The sequence below is a fragment of the Sinohyriopsis cumingii genome, chromosome 10 (assembly GCF_028554795.1).
Source record: "Sinohyriopsis cumingii isolate HCF-2022 chromosome 10, ASM2855479v2, whole genome shotgun sequence".
NCBI lineage: Eukaryota > Metazoa > Mollusca > Bivalvia > Unionida > Unionidae > Sinohyriopsis > Sinohyriopsis cumingii.
Window position 1 is genome coordinate 59,932,840 of NC_142970.1, and position 24,887 is coordinate 59,957,726.

At 34.1% G+C, this 24,887-nt stretch overlaps 1 protein-coding gene across 2 annotated transcripts in view; it reads left to right on the plus strand.

Moving 5' to 3' along the window:
- Positions 1–21,879, plus strand: part of LOC149790215 (armadillo repeat-containing protein 8-like) — an 89,386-nt gene extending 67,507 nt beyond the window's left edge. Inside the window, exons 13-20 of one of the 2 annotated variants that reach the window (XM_089972230.1) lie at positions 742–846; positions 3,674–3,766; positions 7,061–7,210; positions 8,005–8,100; positions 11,193–11,288; positions 15,227–15,299; positions 18,829–18,922; positions 19,451–21,879. In XM_089972230.1, coding sequence (XP_089828356.1) covers positions 742–846; positions 3,674–3,766; positions 7,061–7,210; positions 8,005–8,100; positions 11,193–11,288; positions 15,227–15,299; positions 18,829–18,922; positions 19,451–19,481 — 738 coding nt within the window. In that variant the 3' untranslated portion in view covers positions 19,482–21,879. The remainder of the gene's footprint in view (positions 1–741; positions 847–3,673; positions 3,767–7,060; positions 7,211–8,004; positions 8,101–11,192; positions 11,289–15,226; positions 15,300–18,828; positions 18,923–19,450) is intronic. The other variant, XM_089972231.1, reaches the window with a different exon arrangement.
- The last annotated feature ends 3,008 nt before the right edge of the window (positions 21,880–24,887 follow it).

Sequence of the window (24,887 nt, forward strand, 5' to 3'; positions counted from 1 at the left end):
ATAAAATCATAATGATATCAAGATTGAAAAGTACTTTACATATGGTTGTGTTCTTATAACAGTTCATATATCTGTTTAGTATGTTGTTCAACAGTATTGTAAACTAGCTGTGTGATATCAGGCTTTATTAAAGGAAATAAAAATCATATATCATCTTTCTACTTAATAAACTGGAGAAAACAATTTTACTTAAGTATTAATCTACACTTTTTAAGTCCCACTAAGTCAATTGTAGTGGCACATAGTGTCACTCATGTCTTTTTAATACATCCATCTGTCTCACACATCAGTTAAAGTTTGCATGTAGGTAATTTCAGGTGCTATTGTGTGTCATGAAGACATTTATAGTTTTGTAAAATATTTGCAGGATGCTCCCCAAGCCCTTTTTGGTTTATCACATGGAGAAAAATATCGTCCACCCCTTTCAAGGTTTATTATAGGGAGCATTATGCACCCACCCCTTTAGGGTTTATTGTAGGGAGGATTATGCCCCTGCCCATTTTGGGTTTATCAAAAGAAATATTATGCCCCCCCCCATCCCCATTAGGGTTTATTATAGGAAACATGTCACCCAACCACCCAGCCCCCATTAGGGTTTATCAGAGGGAACATTATGTCACCCACCCAGCCCACTTTAGGGTTTATTAGAGGGAACATTATGTCACCCACCCAGCCCACTTTAGGGCTTGTCAGAGGGAACAGTACTATCCTACATATATGTCTTGCTACTATTTTTGTCAGCTTGTCCAAGAATGCCCAGAGGAGGTTTTGAAAGTCACATCATCCACCCTGTGTAACCTGCTGCTGGAGTTCTCACCTGGAAGAGAGGTGAGTGGCCACTCTAAGGTGAGATGTTTTAATATTGATTTTTTTTTTACCTAATCCATTTTATAGTTCTTCCAGAATGAAATGAATTTCAGAAGATACCTTACCTAGACAAAGGATTATTTTCCAAATGACTTTACATGTATCTTGATTTATCACATTCAAAGTATGTACGTATGTATGTATGTATGTATGTATGTATGTACACTCTTAATTCATTCACAGACAAATAAAATTTGACCTCATACTCCCCAGTTACATTGCTAGTCACATGATTAAATAAGATCTCAAAGCCAACATAGCTATCAAATCATCAGTGATCCATTGGCCATGTTATACCAACAAAAAAGCCCTTTCAGATCTTGTACAACAAAAATTGAAAATATGAAACAAAAGTCACATAATGTTTATTAAAAAAATGAAGGACACATTTAAAGCATTTGTTCTGAAAACAGTGTGCAGAAACCTGTTGCTGTTGCAGCAACCTTTCAGAAGTCAGATTCCTTATTCTGTAGAGAGCACATGTCAATGCAGTAGTCAAATGTCACCAACAAAAACTAGCACATCAATGTGGTAGTCAAATGACACCAACATAAACTAACAATGTAAAGGGAGTACCAGGTAAATGTCATCAGTACTGTTGTTACATCTTGTGTGTCAGTAAATTAAAGACATCAGTTGACATGCTTGTGTGTCAGTAAATTAAAGATGTCAATTGATATGCTTGTGTGTCAGTAAATAAAAGACATCAGTTGACATACTTGTGTGTCAATATATTAAAGACATCAGTTGACATGCTTGTGTCCATATATTAAAGAATCAATTGACATTCTTGTGTGTCAGTAAATTAAAGACATCAGTTGACACTTGTTTGTCAGTAAATTAAAGACATCAGTTGACATGCTTGTGTGTCAGTAAATTAAAGACATCAGTTGACATGCTTGTGTGTCAGTAAATTAAAGATGTCAATTGATATGCTTGTGTGTCAGTAAATAAAAGACATCAGTTGACATACTTGTGTGTCAATATATTAAAGACATCAGTTGACATGCTTGTGTCCATATATTAAAGAATCAATTGACATTCTTGTGTGTCAGTAAATTAAAGACATCAGTTGACACTTGTTTGTCAGTAAATTAAAGACATCAGTTGACATGCTTGTGTGTCAGTAAATTAAAGACATCAGTTGACATGCTTGTTTGTCAGTAAATTAAAGACATCATTTGACATGCTTGTGTGTCAGTAAATTTAAGACATCAGATGACATACTTGTGTGTCATTAAATTAAAGACATCAATTAACATGCTTGTATGTCAGTAAATTTAAGATATCAAATGATATGGTTGCAATTTCTGAGAAGATAAATCATCTTTCTGTAAATTTGTTGCGGTGGCTCGGTGGTCATTTAAGTTGACTATAGCAAGGAGTAAGTGGCTACCATACGTCAGCACCACAAATTTAAACATGTTGATAGGCAGTGCACTCTGACATAACTACACACACAGACACACACTCCAGCATAATTGTCAAAATACCTCAATGGGCCAGGAAAGGTCAGAATAATCTTGGACTAAGAATGATACATTTGTAATGGATATGGTGACTCTTTGTGCTGTGACTTCATGTGTAAAATTTGGTCAGAAAATAATGAAAAAGTCATTTTATTTTACATCTGACCTTTTGATAGTCTGTTGGAGATGGGAGGCATGGATAACCTCTCACTCTCTTGAAGAGGGCAGGATAACTACCAAGTTTCTTGTATTTCCATGCCAGACATATCAGTCACATCTTCATCAAATGTCCATCTGGTATGCATTTGTTTGTTTTTTTTCTCCATCTCTTATGCTTTGTTAGTAATATTCTTATACCATCCATCCATCTATCTGTCCATCCATTGATGTTTATGTTGCACAGTCTTCTGGAGTTTATCAAGCTTGTTAAATAGATTGCAAGAGGGGTATGAATTCCCTTGGGGATATGAATTCCCTAGGGTCTCTGAGAAGGGTCAAGGTAAAATGGCAGGTGAAAATTTACAGTGGTTGAGAGAATTTTCTAATCACTCACCCTTTCATTGGATTGCTGATTCATGACTAATCAGTGTTTCTGACAAATAAAAAAGATGTTCTGTCAATAATATTGCTGATTCAGAGACCATACCAAGTATATTTCTGACTTTGCAGGAAAAACCTTGCTCATGGTAGACAATAGCTTTTATATTTATATAATAAAGAGGCTGAGTATGATTTATTCTGGGCAAGCTAAAGATTTTTTTATTTGCCTGCCTGAATGGGCAAGTTAAAGATTTTTGTATTTGCCTGCCTGAATGGGCATGTGAATTTTTAACTTCTTTTAGGGGTTTGTTTTCGACCTCAGTATATACATATGTACTTCATTCATACATTATACATTATATTATATATCGTAGGGTTTTACTTATGGCCCAGAAAAGCTGGGTCAGTTTGATAAAATGCATTCCATGACCAGCTTAATTCTTAAGTAAAGGAAATGATAACATTTGTCCGATTTACCAAACCAATGTGAGTTCATTATTTTTTTTAATAAGTTTTTTGAGGATTTTATTTAAAAGATGAATGTAAAGACCCGAAATGAAATGCCATTGCTTTCATACCACATAAATGTCATTGCTTTCATACCACATAAATGCCATTGCTTTCATACCACATAAATGGATACATATAGAAATGAATTAATGCACAATATTTTAGATTTAACTTGCAATATGCAATGTCAGAAAAGACAATATGAAGATCCAGTGCTTTTATAAATCATGCCACTCAGTTGACCTGCTTATATTCGTATGTTCTGACTGTTGTTTGCTTTGTTTCAGTACATCTTGGAGTCTGGAGCTGTCAGTATCTTGGTACGACTGACCAAAAATCCAGATCCTGCACTCAGACTAAATGGCATCTGGGGCCTTATGGTAGAGCTCTCTCTTTATTTTGACATGCCTGCCTTGATGCGGAACATATTATATTGTATGCTGTTCATGTTTTTTCTGTTACTAATTTTTCACTATGTAAAGCTGCCAAACATTGTGAATCGCTTACATTTTGGGGTAAGGAAGAAAAACTCATGATTTGTAGGTCATGGTAATTGTACTGAAAGATGACAAATGGATTCCATGCAATAATGTTATAGCTACAAAACAGAACATGACCACACTATGATAAAGAAGAAACCATTAAAAACATTTGCTGTGAACTTGTATGTTTTTCAGCAACCTTCTATGCTGCTCTTTTCATTATTTTTGCTGCCTGTATCTGTCTAGCCTTTCTTACTTGCTGTTACAAAGAATTAATTATATTTTGTGCAGCTGGATATATATCTAGCCTTTATCATTTTCTGTTACAAAGAATTAATTATATTTTGTACAGCTGTATATTTGTCTTGCCTTTCTCACTTGCTATTACAAAGAATTATATTTTGTACAGCTGTATATGTCTAGCCTTTCTCACTTGCTATTACAAAGAATTATATTTTGTGCAACTGTATATGTCTAGCCTTTCTCACTTACTATTACAAAGAATTAATTATATTTTGTACAGCTGTATATTTGTCTTGCCTTTCTCACTTGCTATTACAAAGAATTATATTTTGTACAGTTGTATATGTCTAGCCTTTCTCACTTGCTATTACAAAGAATTATATTTTGTGCAACTGTATATGTCTAGCCTTTCTCACTTACTATTACAAAGAATTAATTATATTTTGTACAGCTGTATATTTGTCTTGCCTTTCTCACTTGCTATTACAAAGAATTATATTTTGTACAGCTGTATATGTCTAGCCTTTCTCACTTGCTATTACAAAGAATTATATTTTGTGCAGATGTATATCTGTCTAGCCTTTCTCACTTGCTGTTACAAAGAATTAATTATATTTTGTGCAGCTGTATATCTGTCTTGCCTTTCTCACTTGCTGTTACAAAGAATTAATTATATGTTGTGCAGCTGTATATCTGTCTTGCCTTTCTCACTTGCTATTACAAAGAATTATATTTTGTGCAGCTGTATATCTGTCTTGCCTTTCTCACTTGCTATTACAAAGAATTATATTTTGTGCAGATGTATATCTGTCTTGCCTTTCTCACTTGCTATTACAAAGAATTAATTATATTTTGTGCAGATGTATATCTGTCTTGCCTTTCTCACTTGCTATTACAAAGAATTATATTTTGTGCAGCTGTATATGTCTAGCCTTTCTCACTTGCTATTACAAAGAATTAATTATATTTTGTGCAGCTGTATATCTGTCTTGCCTTTCTCACTTGCTGTTACAAAGAATTATATTTTGTGCAGCTGTATATGTCTAGCCTTTCTCACTTGCTATTACAAAGAATTAATTATATTTTGTGCAGATGTATATCTGTCTTGCCTTTCTCACTTGCTATTACAAAGAATTATCTTTTGTGCAGCTGTATATGTCTAGCCTTTCTCACTTGCTATTACAAAGAATTAATTGTATTTTGTGCAGCTGTATATCTGTCTTGCCTTTCTCACTTGCTATTACAAAGAATTAATTATATTTTGTGCAGATGTATATCTGTCTAGCCTTTCTCACTTGCTATTGCAAAGAATTATATTTTGTGCAGCTGTATGTCTAGCCTTTCTCACTTGCTATTACAAAGAATTAATTATATTTTGTGCAGCTGTATATCTGTCTTGCCTTTCTCACTTGCTATTACAAAAAATTATGTTTTTTGCAGCCATATATCTGTGTAGCCTTTCTCACTTGCTGTTACAAAGAATTAATTATATTTTGTGCAGATGTATATCTGTGTAGCCTTTCTCACTTGCTATTACAAAGAATTAATTATATTTTGTGCAGATGTATATCTGTGTAGCCTTTCTCACTTGTTATTACAAAAAATTAATTATGTTTTTTGCAGCCATATATCTGTGTAGCCTTTCTCACTTGTTATTACACAGAATTATATTATTTTTTATCAACTTGAACTTTTTAACTGACTGGCAAAAGGCATTACATAGTGTTCCAGAGACAGCAAGGTATTCTTTTTCCTGCATACCAAAGCAGTTGCAGTGACTGTTGTTTGACTGATCAAGTTGTAGTTGCTGTGACTGTTGTTTGAATGACCAAGTTGAAGTTGCAGTGACTGTTGTTTGACTGACCATGTTTTAGTTACAGTGATTGTTGTTTGATTGACAAATTTATAGTTGCAGTGAGTGTTTGACAGACCAAGTTATAATCACAGTGACTTGTTTGACTGAATGAGTTGTGGTTGCTTTGACTTTTGTGACAAACCAAGTTTTAGTAGCAGTGACTGTTTTTTTTGATGATGTTGCATTTGAAGTGACTGTTGTTTGACCAAGTTGTAGTTGCAATGACTGTTTGACTGACCAAGGTTTAGTTGCAGTGATTGTTTTTTTGATGGACCAAGTTGAAGTTTCAGTGGTTTTTGTTTTCCTGACCAAATTGTAGTTGCAGTGATTTTTATTTGATAGACCAAGTTATAATTGCAGTGTTTGTAGTTTGACTGACAAAGCTGTAGTTGCAGTGATTGTTGTTTGATGGACAAGGTTGTATTTACAGTGATTGTTGTTTGACCAAGTTATAGTTGCAGTTCGTTTGTATAACTGACCAGGCTGTAGTTGCAGTAATTGTTATTTGACTGACCAAGTTGTAGTTATAGTGACAATTGTTTGACTGACCAAGTTGAAGTGACTGTTGTTTAAGTTGTAGCTGCATTGACTGTTGTTTGACTAGCCAAGTAGTTGTTGCAGGGACTGTTGTTTGACTAGCCAAGTAGTTGTTGCAGGGACTGTTGTTTGACTAGCCAAGTAGTTGTTGCAGGGACTGTTGTTTAACTGATAAAGCTCTAGTTGCAGCAACTGTTGTTTATCTGACCTACATTTTTAAGAATATTTGCCAGGGTGCTCTGATTAATCAGAATTCATATGACAATGATACAAAAGTTCTAAATTGCATCTATGGGTGATTATTTCATATTGCAAGTGCAATCCCAGGGTCCTGAGTAACGGCGCTCATTCACAGTTTCTTTTTTCAGTGTATGCAGATAACTTTCTTTCCATTTAATGACATCTTTAGCAGCCATTCTGTTTAATATTTTGTGTTACACACACACACACACACACACACATGGATTCATGCACAAATGCAGAATTTATGCATTGAAGATAAAAGAATTGAATTGATTCTAATTATTAGTTTCATCTGTTTTCTTTCTATTTTACAGAATATGACATTTCAAGCTGAGCAAAAGATCAAGACCCAGATCATAGAGGCACTTGGAACTGAGCAACTTTTCAAACTTCTGTCAGACCCAGATCCTAATGTTTTGATGAAAACTCTGGGACTTTTAAGAAATATTTTAACAAATAAATTGGTAACTAAGTTTATTCATGATTTACACTAAAATTTAAAATCCCTTTGAGCTTAAAATAAATTAAATAATAAAATGATAGGTTTATAATAGAGCTTTTAGTAATGTTTCTTCAAGTCAAATGAGATTTTGGAGTATCTTGCTGTAATGAATAAGGAACCCAGTAGAATAAGTAAACATTATATACAATAAATGTAGTACATTTTGGATGGAAGACATTATATACAATAAACCTAGGCCTGTTTTGGATGGAAGACATTGTATACAATAAACCTAGGTCTATTTTAGATGGAAGACATTATATACAATAAACCTAGGCTCATTTTAAATATTTAAATTTTTGGCAGGGGACAAAACTACGGTTTTCATCTTTGGGGCTAGTGAAAATTCATTGTCATAGTTAACTTCCCTAATTTATAATTTATGTAATGCATGCTTATCAGGGGCATTATTTCACTGGCACTTTGTCCCTGAAAGCAATGTTGTCAATTTTCTCTCAAAATATCACATCATTTCTTTACTTGATTTTTAAATTTAGAATTGGAAACGGCAGAAAACAGAAGAAGAAAAAAGATATACCTCTTGAATTCTGAATGTGTAATGTGTACTTAATTAAAATTTAGTTTACTGTCTTCTGTTATACACCCAGTTTTATTAAAGCAGTAATTAATGCATACTTTGTAATACTTATTTGAATGTTTGATATTTGAAAAAATCTTTTTTTTCATCATTGATTTTCTTTGTAGCATATGCTGAATAATAATTGTATTATTAACATTACACTTGTCTGCTTGTAGCATATAGACAGTATAATGAGTGTCCATGGAAACCAGATCATGCAGGCCGTAGTGTTCATTTTAGAGGGAGATCACTCAACACAAGTTAAAGAACAGGTACAAAACATTTTGAGACCCCAAGTGGCTGAGTGGTCTAAAGCGCTCACTGTTCTGGATCATTGCCATCTCACCTCTATCTGTGTGGGTTGGAGTCTCAGATGCGGCTAATGTGGGTACGTGAGAAAGCCTGCCAGTAGCTTCTCATGGGTCGGTGGTGTTTCCCGTTGTTTTCCAGGGTTCTTCCTCCACCAGTTATACTGGCCGCCATGTATAGTCTATCTTGTGCTGAAAAATGGCATTAAACCCTACAACAACAACAAAACATTCATGCAGTCCTATCTATAATTTCATTATCAGCAATATCATCCTTTTTATTTCATTCAATCCAAAGTCATCATTGGTTAATATAAATCATAATGTACAGTTTTTATGATGAGAACTCTTAAGTAATAAACAATTTCCATGTATCTTTGTTTTCACTTTATATATATATATATTGCACATGTAATGATGCAGTGTTTACATATTTGTTGTTGTTCTTGATTTGGGTTTAACAACATTTCTCAGTGCAAGTTACACTTTATATGACAGCCAGGATAACTGTTGGAGGAAGACCCTGGGAAAATCCGGGTAAGAACTGCCAAATTAAAGGATGCTCATGGTAGCTTTTTCACATGCCCATATTGGCCAAGCCTAAGACTAGTTCCCATACAGATAGAAGTGAAATGGCATTGATCAGCAAAGGCATGCACTTTAGACCACTCTGCCTCCCAGGACTCCTATATTTTAGTGAAGTCCATATGTTAGACATATGGCTCAAGGATCAATGAATCTTCCACACCATTTTATAATGGTTTAATAATTTAGCTGCAGGATCAGTGAATCTCTCCTGCTATTGTGTAATGGTTTAATTATAATGCTTTAATGAATCTCCCACCACATTAGAATCAATGAATATCCCACCTCATTGTGTAATGATTTAATCATATGGCTTTAGAATCAATGAATCTCACGCCCCATTCTATGATAGTTTATTCATATGGCTACAGGTTCAGTGAATCTCCCACCCTATTGTATAATGGTTTAATCAGATGGCTTTAGGATCAGTGAATCTCCCACCCCATTGTGTAATGTAGCGCTGTCTTCATATTGTGTGTGCACAGTATATGGTGAAACTCAATTAATTTGAATAAAACTATGACAATCATTAGGAAGATCATTATACCTAAATTTCAAGACATTCTAAGGTGATATTTTGTGCTTTTATTATTTTGGCTCTAATTGTGTGTCATTCAGAATATGTAATATTTGTAACATTGGAATATGAATAGATTACACAAATTTGTGTAATTGAGCCAACTATTGATCCCATGTAGACCCTCTGTGTCATGGATAATACAGTGCAACCCTGCTATAATGTACCCCGCTATAACGTGAATTCGGATATAATGCAGTTGTGGCATGGCTTCCGAAATTTTGTATATTCATTCACACATGAAAAAATATTTTTTGGTTCAAAGTACATGAAATAGTGTCTAAAAAATTTATTATCATTACGGGGAAGAGGTTGCATATGAATTAGAATTTAATGTGATCGTGGCATGGTTCCTCAAAATTTAAATACATGTACATGTATTTTTCTCGTACCCAGAAAAATACTTTTTTAAAAGTTCTAGAAATTGTGTGTAAAATGTTTATTATCATTTTGGGGAAGAGTTAACATATGAATTTGAATATAATATGATCGTGGCTTGGCTTCTGAAATTTAACAATATCACCAGGTTCTTGAAGTGTTATGCCAAAATAAACATTATCGGAAATGTGACATATTACTGATCCATGAGTAAAGCCAGTAAGTCATCTTCATGATTGTTTTCAGTTAAGTCTGTATACAATCGTTGCTCAAACAGTAGCTGACATGTGTTTCTTCTTTAAACCGCATACACAACTAAGCATCAGACAATGCGGTGGTTGATAACAGATTCTTACAATTTAATAAACATCAAAAAACGAAAGCCACCAACATGTTTCCAGGGCTTGATGATGTTATTAGATGCAATCAGTTGACCAGTAAATAATGTCTGCTTTATTAGCTGGAATTTGAAACGGCATGAAATTGTACATGCATTCAGCTTAAATTTTTTTATAAAAGTGACTCGTGACCATTGCAGGTCTACTGCACTTAGTTCTCTAGTTTTACTCATATAAACTCATTATTAATTTCCTATTTTTATAAAAATATTTTACCATTATGGAAAAGCATGTTCACAAACACAAGTCATTCTCTGCACTTTGTGCAATGATTAGTATAGTATTTTTCACACGTTTCTTTCAATATTCACAAAATCTGAAGTAAAAGTTACATGCATGCAGAAACCATGTGTTGATTGTTAATTATTCTTGCTATAGTCGTTCAAAATGAATAGTTGTACAAGTGTTAATTATTGGGAATTTACAATGGATAAATGTACACGGAAACGCATATAATAAAAGTTTAGCAGTATGAAATTTGTAGACACCGTTCATCGACCCTGGAACCTAATGAACCGTACATGTACTTTGTCTTTCTTATCCTAATTTTGCTGTTAATTTTTTCCATTGAATTCAGACACATAATCATCTGTAACAAAATTATTGAATAGTTTAAATATGTATGGAATTTTTGCAATGGAATTACATGTATTATGGATTAATTGCAAGCCCCGATGGTACAATATTAGGTGGCAAATTAACGGTGTCAATACTCTTTTCATGATGTATATTAGACTTTGAATTCAGACACAATGATCTGGGACAAAAATATTAAATATTGTAAATCTGTGTGCAATTTTTCAGTGGAATTACATGCATTATGGATGAACTGCGTGCCATGACGGCACAATAGTAAACGGTGTTGATACCCTATTCAGCATATACATTAGACATGAATACACTTATATGTGCCAAGGAGTTGTTCTCTGAAGAAGTAATATTCTTTAAAACCCTGCATTAACGCAACCCTGATATTAACACAATCCAATTTTTTCGACCCCAGTTATCGCGTTATAGTGGGGTTCCATGGTATAGCTAATTGATCCAAATGTCTCTCCCCTGTATACCTTCTGCATATTGGCCAATATAACTAATTCATCTAAATGTCTCTCTTGTAGACCCTCTGCATCTTGGCCAATATTGCTGATGGGGACCAAGCCAAATGTTTCATCATGGAGAATGAAGATGTCCTAAAGAAACTGATGAACTATATGGTACGTAACAGATTTCATTCAGTATATGGCATGTAACAGATTTTAGTCAGCATATGGTATGGAACAGATTTCATTAAGTATATGGTATGTAAAAGATTTCATTAAGTACAAATTATGTAATAGATTTTAATAAGTACAAAGTATGTATCAGTTTTTATCAAGTACAAATGATGTAACAGATTTCACTAATTAGATGGTATGTAACAGATTTTAATAAGTACAAAGTATGTAAAAGATTTCAATAAGTACAAATTATGTAACAGATTTCATTAAGTACAAAGTATGTATCAGTTTTTATTAAGTACAAATGATGTAACAGATTTCACTAATTACATGGCATGTAACAGATTTTAATAAGTACAAAGTATGTAAAAGATTTCAGTAAGTACAAATTACGTAAAAGATTTCAATAAGTACAAAGTATGTAACAGATTTTATTAAGTACATAGTATGTAACAGATTTCATTAAGTACATAGTATGTAACAGATTTCATTAGGTACAACTTGTATGCAGATTTCATTAAGGACAAAGTATGTAACAGATTTTCATTAAGTACATGCCAAGATCCAAGATTTTGCATTTTCACCTATTTGTTCATAGAGTGGATAAGGCAGTTCTAACAAAAATTATTACCTCCCTTTAAAATTTCCCCAAGATCATACTTGTGAAATAAAATAGTCTGAATTTATTATTAAAATAATAGTGATAAAGAAGATTTTGCAGTATAACAAGGTTTCAGAAATCTTATATTTGTCATATTATTATAACATATCTATTTTTTTGTCTTGCCAACATTTAGTAGATGGGGAGACAACTGTGTTATTTCCGTTTGTTAGCAATGCTAAGATTCTAGATGCTATAGTCACATTTTAAGTGAATACTCAAAGACCAGCATTCAAATGGCAGTAAGCTCAAAGACCAGCAGTCAAATGGCAGTAAGATCAAAGACCAGCATTCAAAAAGAAGAGATAAAATCACTGGCAGTGTTTTGGATACTTCAGCCATATTACTGTTTTTGGAAAAGGTTGTTAAAAAGCAAAACATTAGTTAATTAATGTAATTTATATACATTGAATATTATCAAGGTGATTGATGTAATTTGAGTACACAGAATATTATCAAGTACACAGATTGCTTCTTTCTAGTTCATTCATTTTTATTTGTTTTCAAAAGAACATTCTGCATGAATTTTGTGTGATGTCAAGATATATGTTTTTGATAGAAATCATTCCTGTTACACCTGGACTTTGTCATTTTTAATTGAAGGTATTTGATCTTTGGTGGAATATGTATTGTACATGTACTTGTATTTATAAATTTTTAATTGGTGTTTGCTCTTTGGCAAAATATTTATTGTACCTGGACATTGCCATTTTTAATTGAAGGTATTTGACCATTGGGGAAATATTTATTGTACCTGGACATTGCCATTTTTAATTGAAGGTATTTGACCATTGGGGAAATATTTATTGTACCTGGACATTGCCATTTTTAATTGAAGGTATTTGACCATTGGGGAAATAATTATTGTACCTGGACTTTGAAGGTGCTCGATCTTTGGTGGAATATATATTATACCTGGACTTTGCCATTTTTAATTGAAGGTGTTCAATCTTTGGTGGAATATATATTATACCTGGACTTTGCCATTTTTAATTGAAGGTGTTCAATCTTTGGTGGAATATATATTATACCTGGACTTTGCCATTTTTAATTGAAGGTGTTCAATCTTTGGTGGAATATATATTATACCTGGACTTTGCCATTTTTAATTGAAGGTGTTCAATCTTTGGTGGAATATATATTATACCTGGACTTTGCCATTTTTAATTGAAGGTGTTCAATCTTTGGTGGAATATATATTATACCTGGACTTTGCCATTTTTAATTGAAGGTGTTCAGTCTTTGGTGGAATATATATTATACCTGGACTTTGCCATTTTTAATTGAAGGTGTTCAGTCTTTGGTGGAATATATATTTTACCTGGACTTTGCCATTTTTAATTGAAGGTGTTCAGTCTTTGCTGGAATATATATTATACCTGGACTTTGCCATTTTTAATTGAAGGTGTTCAATCTTTGGTGGAATATATATTGTACCTTCACTTTGCCATTTTTAATTGAAGGTGTTCAATCTTTGGGTAAATGTATATTGTTCAAGTGTTAGTCTTCATGTGCTAAATTTTAACCTGGAATTTTATTTTTCAAAGCAACAGTAGTCTAGAAATTAAGCCCCTTCCTATACTGTTGCTATCACTTACAACACATGTGGTCATGGATTCCATTAAATTGGTCCCTCATTACAAAGTCTCATACTATACTAATACCCTCTGTTATTAGATAGGTATGGTCTTAGACGTCAGTTAATCGGTATGTCACTATTAAGTCCTTCACTATTATGGTGCTTCTTCTATAACAAAGGGTGGGGGCCCTGGGTGGTCTAAAGTGCTCTCCGTTACGGATCACTGCCATCTCACCTTTGTCTGCGTCGGTTCGAGTCTCAAATTCTGCCAATGTGGGTATGTGAGAAAGCTTGCCAGTAGCTTCTCGTGAGGCGGTGGTTCTTTCCGGGGTTTTCTCGGGTTCTTCCTCCACCATTATTACTGGCCACCATGTATAGCCTATCGTGTGCTGAAATATGGCATTAAACCCGACAACACTAACAACAGCCATAACAAAGGCATGTTTGTTTATCCCATCACATTGGTCTTCAGCAATACAGCCTCTCTCTTTACTGCTACCCCTCTTGTAACTAAGGTCTGGTCTTGAATCCCTTAAATTGGTCATTCAATATACAGCCTCTCTCTGTACTGATGGCCCCCTTAAAGCACATGTGTGGTTATGGATCTCATTAAATTAGTCCATCACTCTAAAGTCCCTCACTATACTGGCTTCCTTACAGAATAGGTATGATTATACATCTAATTTAATTGGTCCCTTATTATTCAGTCCCTCACTAGAGTGCTATTCCATATAACACAGGTGTGGTTATGGATTGTAATAAATGATTACCTCACTCTAAAGTCCCTCAGAATACTGCTGTCACTCTCATAACACAAATGTGATCATAAATCTAATTAAATGATTACCTTACTCTAAAGTCCCTCACAATACTACTGTCCTCTCATAACATGGGTATGGTCATAAATCTCATTAAATGGTTGCCTCACTATAAAGTAACTCACAATATTGCTGTATGTCTCATAACACAAGTATGGTCATGCATCTCATTAAACTGAAAACTTTAAAATTAATACTTTAATTCACTTTAATTCTTTGCTCAAGAAAGCAGCTACATTTTGATTTCATATTTTCATGTAATAGCAATCTGTAAGGACACATCAATGAGTTACATTGTGATTTCATATTTTCATGTAATATCAATTTCTCAGGACACATCAGTGAGTTACATTGTGATTTCATATTTTCATGTAATAACCATCTCTCAAGACATATCAGTGAGTTACATTGTGAATTCATATTTTCGTGTAATAGCCATCTCTCAAGACATAGCCATGTTGGAACACTCTTCAGTATATGGCTGCTGTACTCAACTCATTTCTGTATGGCTTTCAGTGTCATGGAATGGAGTCACTGTATTAATGCATGCCAGTCCTACTTAATAATTATCTCTCTTTTAGCTCCATGTTAATGCATGCCAACCCTATTTAATACTTATTTATATTTTAGTTCCAATGTTAATGCATGCCAGCTCTGTTTAATACTTATTTAGATTTTAGTTCCAATGTTAATGCATGCCAGCTCTGTTTAATACTTATTTAGATTTTAGTTCCATGTTAATACATGCCAGCCCTGTTTAATACTTATTTATATTTTAGTTCCATGTTAATGTATGCCAACCCTATTTAATACTTATTTATATTTCAGCTCCATGTTAATACATGCCAGCCCTATTTAATACTTATTTATATTTTAGCTCCATACCAATACAAATCTCCAGATAGCTGCCACTTTTTGCATTTTCAATCTGGTTTGGAATGAAGAAGAAGGTAAGATATTGAGGTTGCTCCTTCCTAGCAGCCAGAATTTCTCCTAGCAACCTGATTTCTTCCTAGCAACCAGATTTTAAGGCTTCATTATTTGTGCTCAATTTACTTTTTAAATAATACAAATTTGTTAATGCAAAGCAGTACTTTGAAAACAAAGTATTGCAGCCAGTTGTCACATAATGAGATTTAGCATCAAGTAACTTGATGATTTCTGTTTATGAATTAATGTTATTTGGTTTTTACAAGGATGCTAAACTCTGACTTCAACAAGTTGAACAATATTTTGCTGTGTCAGCATAATGAACAAATTAAGTTTTAAATGGTAAAGCATTTTCATTGTTAATAAAGGAAACTAAAATTTCCTGTAACATGTTCACATACTATGTTTCCATCACACTACTAAAGGCACAATGAGTACCAGTATGTTTTCTTTGAGTCACATGGGAAAATATTGGATGATGAAACATCACTGAATATTTATTTTAAACCATTTCAAGGCACAATTAAAATGTGTGGTAGAGTAATCCAACAGGATTCATATGTTCTCAGTGCCATTTTTTATGTGTAAAGGATTTTTATGTTCTCATTGTCATGTGTTTATCTGTACATGATTCTCATGTTTTCAATGTCATTTGATTGTGTGTACATGATTCTCATGTTTTCAATGTCATTTGATTGTGTGTACATGATTCTTATATTTTCATTGTCATGTGTTTATGTGTACATGATTCTTATATTCTCAGTGTCATTTGATTGTGTGTACACGATTCCTATATTCTCAATGTCATTTGATTGTGTGTACATGATTCTTATGTTTTCAATGTCATTTGATTGTGTGTACACGATTCCTATATTCTCAATGTCATTTGATTGTGTGTACATGATTCTTATATTTTCATTGTCATGTGTTTATGTGTACATGATTCTTATATTCTCAATGTCATTTGATTGTGTGTACACGATTCCTATATTCTCAATGTCATTTGATTGTGTGTACACAATTCCTATATTCTCAATGTCATTTGATTGTGTGTACATGATTCTTATGTTTTCAATGTCATTTGATTGTGTGTACATGATTCTTATGTTTTCAATGTCATTTGATTGTGTGTACATGATTCTTATGTTTTCAATGTCATTTGATTGTGTGTACACGATTCCTATATTCTCAATGTCATTTGATTGTGTGTACATGATTCTTATATTTTCATTGTCATGTGTTTATGTGTACATGATTCTTATATTCTCAATGTCATTTGATTGTGTGTACACGATTCCTATATTCTCAATGTCATTTGATTGTGTGTACACAATTCCTATATTCTCAATGTCATTTGATTGTGTGTACATGATTCTTGTGTTTTCAATGTCATTTGATTGTGTGTACATGATTCTCATGTTTTCAATGTCATTTGATTGTGTGTACATGATTCTCATGTTTTCAATGTCATTTGATTTTGTGTACATGATTATTATGTTCTCAATCTCATGTGTTTGTGTGTACGTGATTCTTATGTTCTTAATGTCATGTGTTTATGTGTACATGATTCACATGTTCTCAATGTCATTTGATTGTGTGTACACGATTCCTATATTCTCAATGTCATTTGATTGTGTGTACATGATTCACATGTTCTCAATGTCATTTGATTGTGTGTACATGATTCACATGTTCTCAATGTCATTTGATTGTGTGTACATGATTATTATGTTTTCAATCTCATGTGTTTGTGTGTACTTGATTCTTATGTTCTTAATGTCATGTATTTATGTGTACATGATTCACATGTTCTCAATGTCATTTGATTGTGTGTACACGATTCCTATATTCTCAATGTCATTTGATTGTATGTACATGATTCTTATGTTCTCAATGTCATTTGATTGTGTGTACATGATTCTTATGTTCTCAGTCTCACGTGTTTTGTGTGATAGTGATTTTTGTGTTCTCAATGCCATTTTTTGTGTGTACACATTCTTAGGTTCTGAAAGTCATGTGTCAGTTACATACATGATTCCTATGTTCTTGTTGCCTTGTGTTTGTGTGTACATGATTCTTATGTTCTCAATATCACGTGTCAGTTATGTACATATTCCTTTGTTTTCGGTGTCATGTGTTTGTGTGTGCATGATTCTTGTATTCTCAAAGTCATGTGTGATATACATTGATGATTTTTATATTCTCAAAGCCATGTGTCAGTTACATACATAATTCTTATATTCTCAGTGTCATGTGTTTGTATGTTCATGAATGTTATGTTCTCAAAGTTAAGTATTTGTGTGTACATGATTATGATCTCAAAGTCTTGTGCAAGTTACATACATGATTCCTATGTTCTCAATGCAGTGTGTTTGTATGTTGCTGTTGTTGTAGAGTTTAATGCCATTTTTCAGCATATGATACATGGCGGCCAGTATTAATGGTGGAGGATGTGTGATGTGATTTTGATTTTTAACGTAGCTTTAACAATTTTTCAGTCATATCACTACGATGTGTGCAGTGTGGCAGTTTATAGTGATGTCTAGCACTGGGGCATCATGCCGCAGACATGTAGCATGATGTCCCACCCAGTCACATTATCCTGACACCGGGCTGACCAGTCCTAACACTAACCTCTTAATGCTGAGCGCCAAGCGAGGCAGCTGTTAGTACCATTTTTGTAAGTCTTTGGTATGACTCGGCCGGGGATCGAACCCATGACCTCCCGAATCCGAGGCGGACGCTCTAACCACTAGGCCACCGGAGCGGTAATGGTGGAGGAAGAACCCAGGAAAACCCTGGAAAGAACCACTGACCCATGAGAAGCTACTGGCAAGCTTTCTCACATACCCACATTAGCCGAATCTGAGACTCAATCCCACGCAGACAGAGGTGAGATGGCAGTGATCCATAATGGAGAGCACTTTTGGCCACTCGGGGCCCCAGTGTTTGTATGTACATGATTCTTATGTTCTGAAAGTCATGTAGTTGTGTGTAAATGATTCTTATGTTCTCAAACTCATGTGTCAGCTACATACACGATCATTATATTCCCAAACTCGTGTGTCGTGACCTGGTGGTTAGAGCATCCGCCTTGGAAGTGGGAGGTTGTGGGTTCGAAACCCGGCCGAGTCATACCAAAGACTTACAAAAATGGTACTAACAGCTGCCTCGCTAGGTGCTCAGCATTAAGAGGTCAGTGTTAGGACTGGTCAGCCTGATGTCAGGATAATGTGTCTGGGTGGGAAATCATGCTACATGTGCTAGACGTCACTATAAAATGCCACACTGCAGACATCGTAGCGATACAAACTCAAACTCACGTATCAGTTACATATATGATCCTTATGTTCACAAAGTTATGTTTCAGTTACATAAATGAATTAAAATATAAATAACATCAGTTTGACCTACTTTTGATCCTGAAAACCAATCAGACATTATGAAGGTAGAGACACACCCAAAATAGTTCAGAATAATCCATACTGTAGAGGTAAATAGATCATATATCCCAGTCTAAACATTTATAATTTTGGTTTTTGTTTGCAGGGGCCTATACCAGACAAGCCAAGTTACGTGACCTTGGAGTCCAAAAATTACTGCAGCAGTTACTTAGCACCAATGATTCTACACTATTTGACAAGTATGTACTTTCTTATATGAAAAGTATTCTATATTTGTTTATGCATATTACATTCTGTAATCTAGAATGTGCAGCTATCATGGATATCGTTATATATACTTCATATTTCGTTTAATTGTTTTCCTGCTAGCAGGGCAAAGGTAAAAAATAAATACCACTTTTTGATGTCATTGATGTTGCTGCCATCATTCTTATTGTCAGAGCTTTAGTAGTCCTCTTGAAAACTATTGCATGTACATTAAAGAAACAAGGTGTATTATTCATCTATAGTAAAAGTAGGTCACAGTGACTTCATTATTTAGCTCAGTGTTGATGTTAAGCTTGTGTATTTAGCTTCAATTTCCTGGCACTATAACACTTACAGGAATTACACATCATGAGTGAAAATTGTCAACATTACTTTGTTAGATATAATTCTCATAAAAATTAAAAGACATATTAACTTTCGATGATTAATAATAACAGGATATTTTGTATAGTTTGATGTTAATTATAAATTGTCTTCACATGTTTTACTTTCATTTCCAGAGTGAAAAATGCCTTGCAGCAGTTCACATGATAACATAGCTAAAGATACTTTCATCCATCATACAAGTTGACATCATTGGATTTTCTGCTACAAGCAATAAGAAAGGAACCCATATGTATCCTATCCTTAGATGGAAATATGTACATGAACATTCATTTTCATATGCGCAGCAGTGACCATTAAAATATATCTGGTTATTCAGTTTATTTGCATATTTGCAGCTGGACTGGTTATCCATCGTTCTCCATGTTTACAAGTGGACTGGTTGTCCAGCCCCTTTTTTGTGTTTATTAGTCAACATGTTATCCAGTTCATTGTCATGTTTACAAATGGATTGGTTATCCTTTACATTTCCAGGTTTATAAGTGGATTTTAAAATGCTCGCTGAATTCTATATTGTTGCTGTAGAATAGTATGAACTTGATGAACCCTCTTATGCTGTATGGCTCCTGATATCAACAGGACCAATCAATTATTATTATTATTATTTTTATTTATCTTGAATAAAAGAACAGTGGAATAAATCAAATACAGAGTTGAAGACTAGTGATTTTTGTTGCTGACATTATTATTGAAAATATAATGTACAGAATACAGCATAATGGAAACCTGACATTATTATTGAAAATATAATGTACAGAATACAGCATAATGGAAACCTGACATTATTATTGAAAATATTTTGTACAGAATACCACAAAATGGAAACCGGGTCCCCGAGTGGCCGAGTGGTCTAAAGCGCTCTCCGTTACGGATCACTGCCATCTCACCTCTGTCTGCGTGGGTTCGAGTCTCAGATTCGGCTAATGTGGGTATGTGAGAAAGCTTGCCGGTAGCTTCTCGTGGGTCAGTGGTTCTTACCGGGGTTTTCCCGGGTTCTTCCTCCACTATTAATACTGACCGCCATGTATAGCCTATCATGTTATCATGTGCTGAAAAATGGCGTTAAACCTGACAACAACAACAACAACAACAAATTGGAAACCTGACATGCATCAACAAAGCATCACTTTCTGATGACCTTGGGGATTTGCTTTATGCTTATTTTTAGTAATATAGCAGGTGAAGCAGTGCATTTTATGCATGGGGAATTTGTTGTAACCATGAAATGTAGATGTTCCAAGTGACAGTTTTCATTTTCAGCAGTATGAAAGTTGTAATTTAATTGGTAAATTGAAATGTCTGAGGAACATGACCTCATATCTATGCTGGCCAGATGTGCTCTTTGATTTCTCAGAATAATTGGTGCATATAATTGATTTACAAGGTGAAGGCAGTTACCACTAGTATAGTACTGGAATGCAACTGTGCCTTGACTGAGGTCATTTAAGCCATGGGATGGAGGTCAGAGATAGCATTCTCTTTGTCCTCCAAGACTTTCCATTCCAAAAGAGATACACTTTTTATGTGAGGAGACCTATATGAGAAGTGTAACTTGTTATTGGCTCTTTCATTGGCTTCACTATGATATGTGTTGTTGTACTTGTGCTAGATTTGTGGGAGTAAAATTCTTATCTTGACCTGCATAAATCAAGTAATTCTTGCCTGTACCTCATATAAGACTTGCAGACTAGAGATGTGGTCAGCTCTGGGGTAGGGCACTTTAACTCCTACCTCTTCCTGTCTATTTTCCTAATGCGTTGGATAATGTATTTAAAGGGGAAGCGAAGTCAAACGTTTTTCAATAACACTTACCCTACAGGCACCCTCCCAAGCTCTACCTTCAATCACCTTGGAAACAGGTGCATATATGATATGTATATCTATATTATGTGCATGATTTTATAACATTAGGTTTTGCAAGAGTAATGACATTTTAAATGATAATGTCCTATGAATGGGTTTGTACTGTAAGATGAGTTATGTATCAAATGCATACATTGATTCAGTCACAGGTTCAAAGGTTGAGTAAAAATAAAAGTACAAGTAAATATTGTGTGATCTGACAAGGACATGAATTCTGGTATAAGGCCAGACTGACCTAATTTCTGATTACAGATCTGTATACTGACAGAGTATTTTGAAATACATAGACGGAAGAGTTATTCATTGAGAATAATTTATTTAATTTAATCATTGTTTGGACTTATAGTGCTCTGACATTCATTTAAAGACTATTTGGATATATAAAAGCTGTACAGAATTAATGTGAAACATTCAAAGATATCTGCATTTATAGCTATATTGGAATTACCGTGAACTCACTGAAAGACAATTTGGGATTATTTTATCATGCTATCTTCTGTTCTGTGCAGGCATCATTATTTATATTACTATCATTCAGAATACCTTTGGAACTGATTTGGATTACTTGAAACTATTGGAATGGATAGAACATATAGGATTTCTTTAACCATTCTACAAGTTATTTTTGAATTTTTCACTATGTATTATAATGAAATAAATTAATATTTTCAATTTTACAAAACTTATTGGTTTTGCTCTTTTCTTGTTACTTGTTTTAAGACTGTAGAGTCGTAACACATATTGTACAGTAGTAAGTTATTTCATTGATGAGATTTGATGCCTCAAGCAAGAGAGAAACTACTCTTGTCTGACTTCCACAATGGCTTATTTTAGGACTTCAATTGCTACAAAAAGCATGCCAGTATCAAGGTCCAAAATGCAGAAATATTTGCATTAAGATTTTGGTTAAAAAGTTTTCATTTGCTAATATTTATTGAACTGCTTACTAGATTCTTAACATACTTGGCATTAATCATTACGAAGCAGCTGTCTGGTGGTAGCAAGATGTTCATAGAAACAGCTGCCTTATGCTGTTTAATCTTGTGAGATCGGCATGAGAGAGAGAGCATTTAAGCAGAAATGTCTCCATATGAGCTACATTGATAATAAATAATGAACCGATAGACTTGGTTTAACTTGTATAGTTGAACAATATTGAGATCATGTGACAATCACTATATGTAACCCACAGAATTCTGTCCAGTGAAATTAAATAATTTTACAAGTAGCAAATGCAGACAAGGTACCTATATTCCAATCAAGAAGACCTGTTTCCCATGAGAGCCCAGCATTAATGAAGTCTACATAAATTATAACGGCAAGGAGTGAAGTACAAAACTGTATTCAAACCTGTAAAAAAATATTTAGTTGTACCAGATGACTAGGTTGTGGTACTTGAATCAAGATGTTGTATTTCAGAATGATGATCATTTACTGGTGGCAAAAAGTTAAGGGACAGTACAGAATGAATGTACATTTATGCAAATTATGTTATTATATTTGGCACCAATAGAACTAAAGGTATAATTTTGGATCCTTTCTATGCCACAAAAAACGGGGGGTGAAATTTCCAAGGTTTGGGATTTATGAACTTGTTGGAAAAGAAAGTGAGAACAAACCCAAAACTTTGCAATGCAGGCTTAAAGGAGAAAATTGTACCTCCAGCTGTAGATCTGAGCTCATATGTACTTACGGAATAGGAAAGGATGCCAGTAAAGAAAGATTTAATGCTGCATATCTTTGCAGACACTAAAGAATGGAGAGCAAGATCTTGTGTTGTGAAACAATACAGACCCTAGCAAATCAAAGCAATCTGGAGAATACAATTATGGATGAGCGAGGAGAAGAACAAACAGATACAGGAGAAGATGACAAATGATTTTAGTTTAGAGAGTACAAACCCTTGGTGGTGTTCTATAATCTTTATAAAGAATAAAGATGGAAGTGTCGGGTTCTTCCTGAATTATCACTACGTCAGTGCATTAATGTTTATGGATGTCCACCCACTACCAAGGCTGAATAATTGATATTACCCATTGACCAGCGTAGAAGGTTTTGGCAGGTTGATTTGCACCACTGGGTAGTAGTAGTTTGAATTCTGCCTTTGGGTAGTGGCAGGTTGATTTGCATCACTGGATAGTAATAGTTTGAATTCTGCCTTTGGGTAGTGGCAGGTTGATTTGCATCACTGAGTAGTAGTAGTTTGAATTCTGCCTTTGGGTAGTGGCAAGCTGATTTGCACCACTGAGTAGTAGTAGTTTGAATTCTGCCTTTGGGTAGTGGCAAGCTGATTTGCAGCATTGGGTAGTGTCAGACTGAGCTAGGGAATCAGGGCCAGGAGAAAACAGCATTCTCTACAGGAAGCAACTTGTACCTATTTAAAGTAATGCGACTTTGCATTACCAATAAGTCAGCTGCATATCACAGAACTATGGATCTGATCCTCTATGGACTTAATAGTGGAAAACATGCTTTGCATATCTGGACAAATTAATTGTATAAACCTATTAACTGGGAGAGCATCTGAAGGTCTAGAAATCTGTATTGGAATGTCTTAGAAATGGGTATTGGAATGTCTTGAAAAGCTAGCACTATGTGAAGTCAACAAAGTGTCAACTTGTCAAGGATTGTGCAATCTTCTTGGTTTACAAAGCATCCCTGAGAGCATTGCTGTATCTAGAACTATCCTAGACTACATGACCCAAAGGAAGTTAAAATGATCCTACTGTTAACTTTATATTACAGCCATTTTGTACCAAGCTTTGCCAGTAGGGCTGCCCTGCTGCTGAAACTGCTGGCAAAAATCTCAGCCTTTTGTAATCTTTGCGATTCATTGGTAGAATACCAGATTCATACAAATTTTAATTTCAGAAACACCTTATGCCTGCAAATTGATATTATGGACAAAATCTGAAAAGAACTGTTGAACATGATCACAAGAAATTTTGGTTACTAGTGTAGGGAATAAGACACTTCAGCCATTACTAATGTGGCTGTAAATTCATGGTTGTCTTTTGTTACTTGTCTATGCTCTAATAAACAGTAACAAAATAAAGAGTGAAAACAACAAGCTTTGAAAAATATAATAATTTATTTCCCTAGAAAAACACAATAAAAATGAAAACATAAAAACTTATGGTTTTAAGAATCAGATCCAAAAATAATCCAAGAATAATCCATGAATTAAATTTTAGAAGTCCTAGTAATGAAATGTTTTAATGAAATTTGAGTTTGAACCATGACAAAAAATCAAAAATGGAAGGAGATGATGTATACTGTAGTCAGTATGGTGATGTAGTGTTTACAGTTCTTTTTTGATTCATGGACAATAATATTCCAGTATTTGAATTTCCAAATAAAATTTAAATAAATGTCTTTGTCCAAGAATTCTATATGAGCACTCAAATATTTCCAGGAAAAAGAATCTTTTAGAATCCAAATAATTTGAATTAAAAATTAAAATATAACTCCGAACTGGTCACAGACATTTTTCACACTGAAAAATATCTCTTTAAACATCACTATTAATCTACTGGGCATCTAAAATCACATACTCCCGGTATGATCTTGATAAAAACCAATAATTTTCCTCTGAGAATAAAATAAAAACAGAAAGTTGTTTACTTGTCTCAGTGATTTCTGAATCAAGGTCGGGAACTAAGTCAAAAACAGAAACAGTGTTTCTATTAT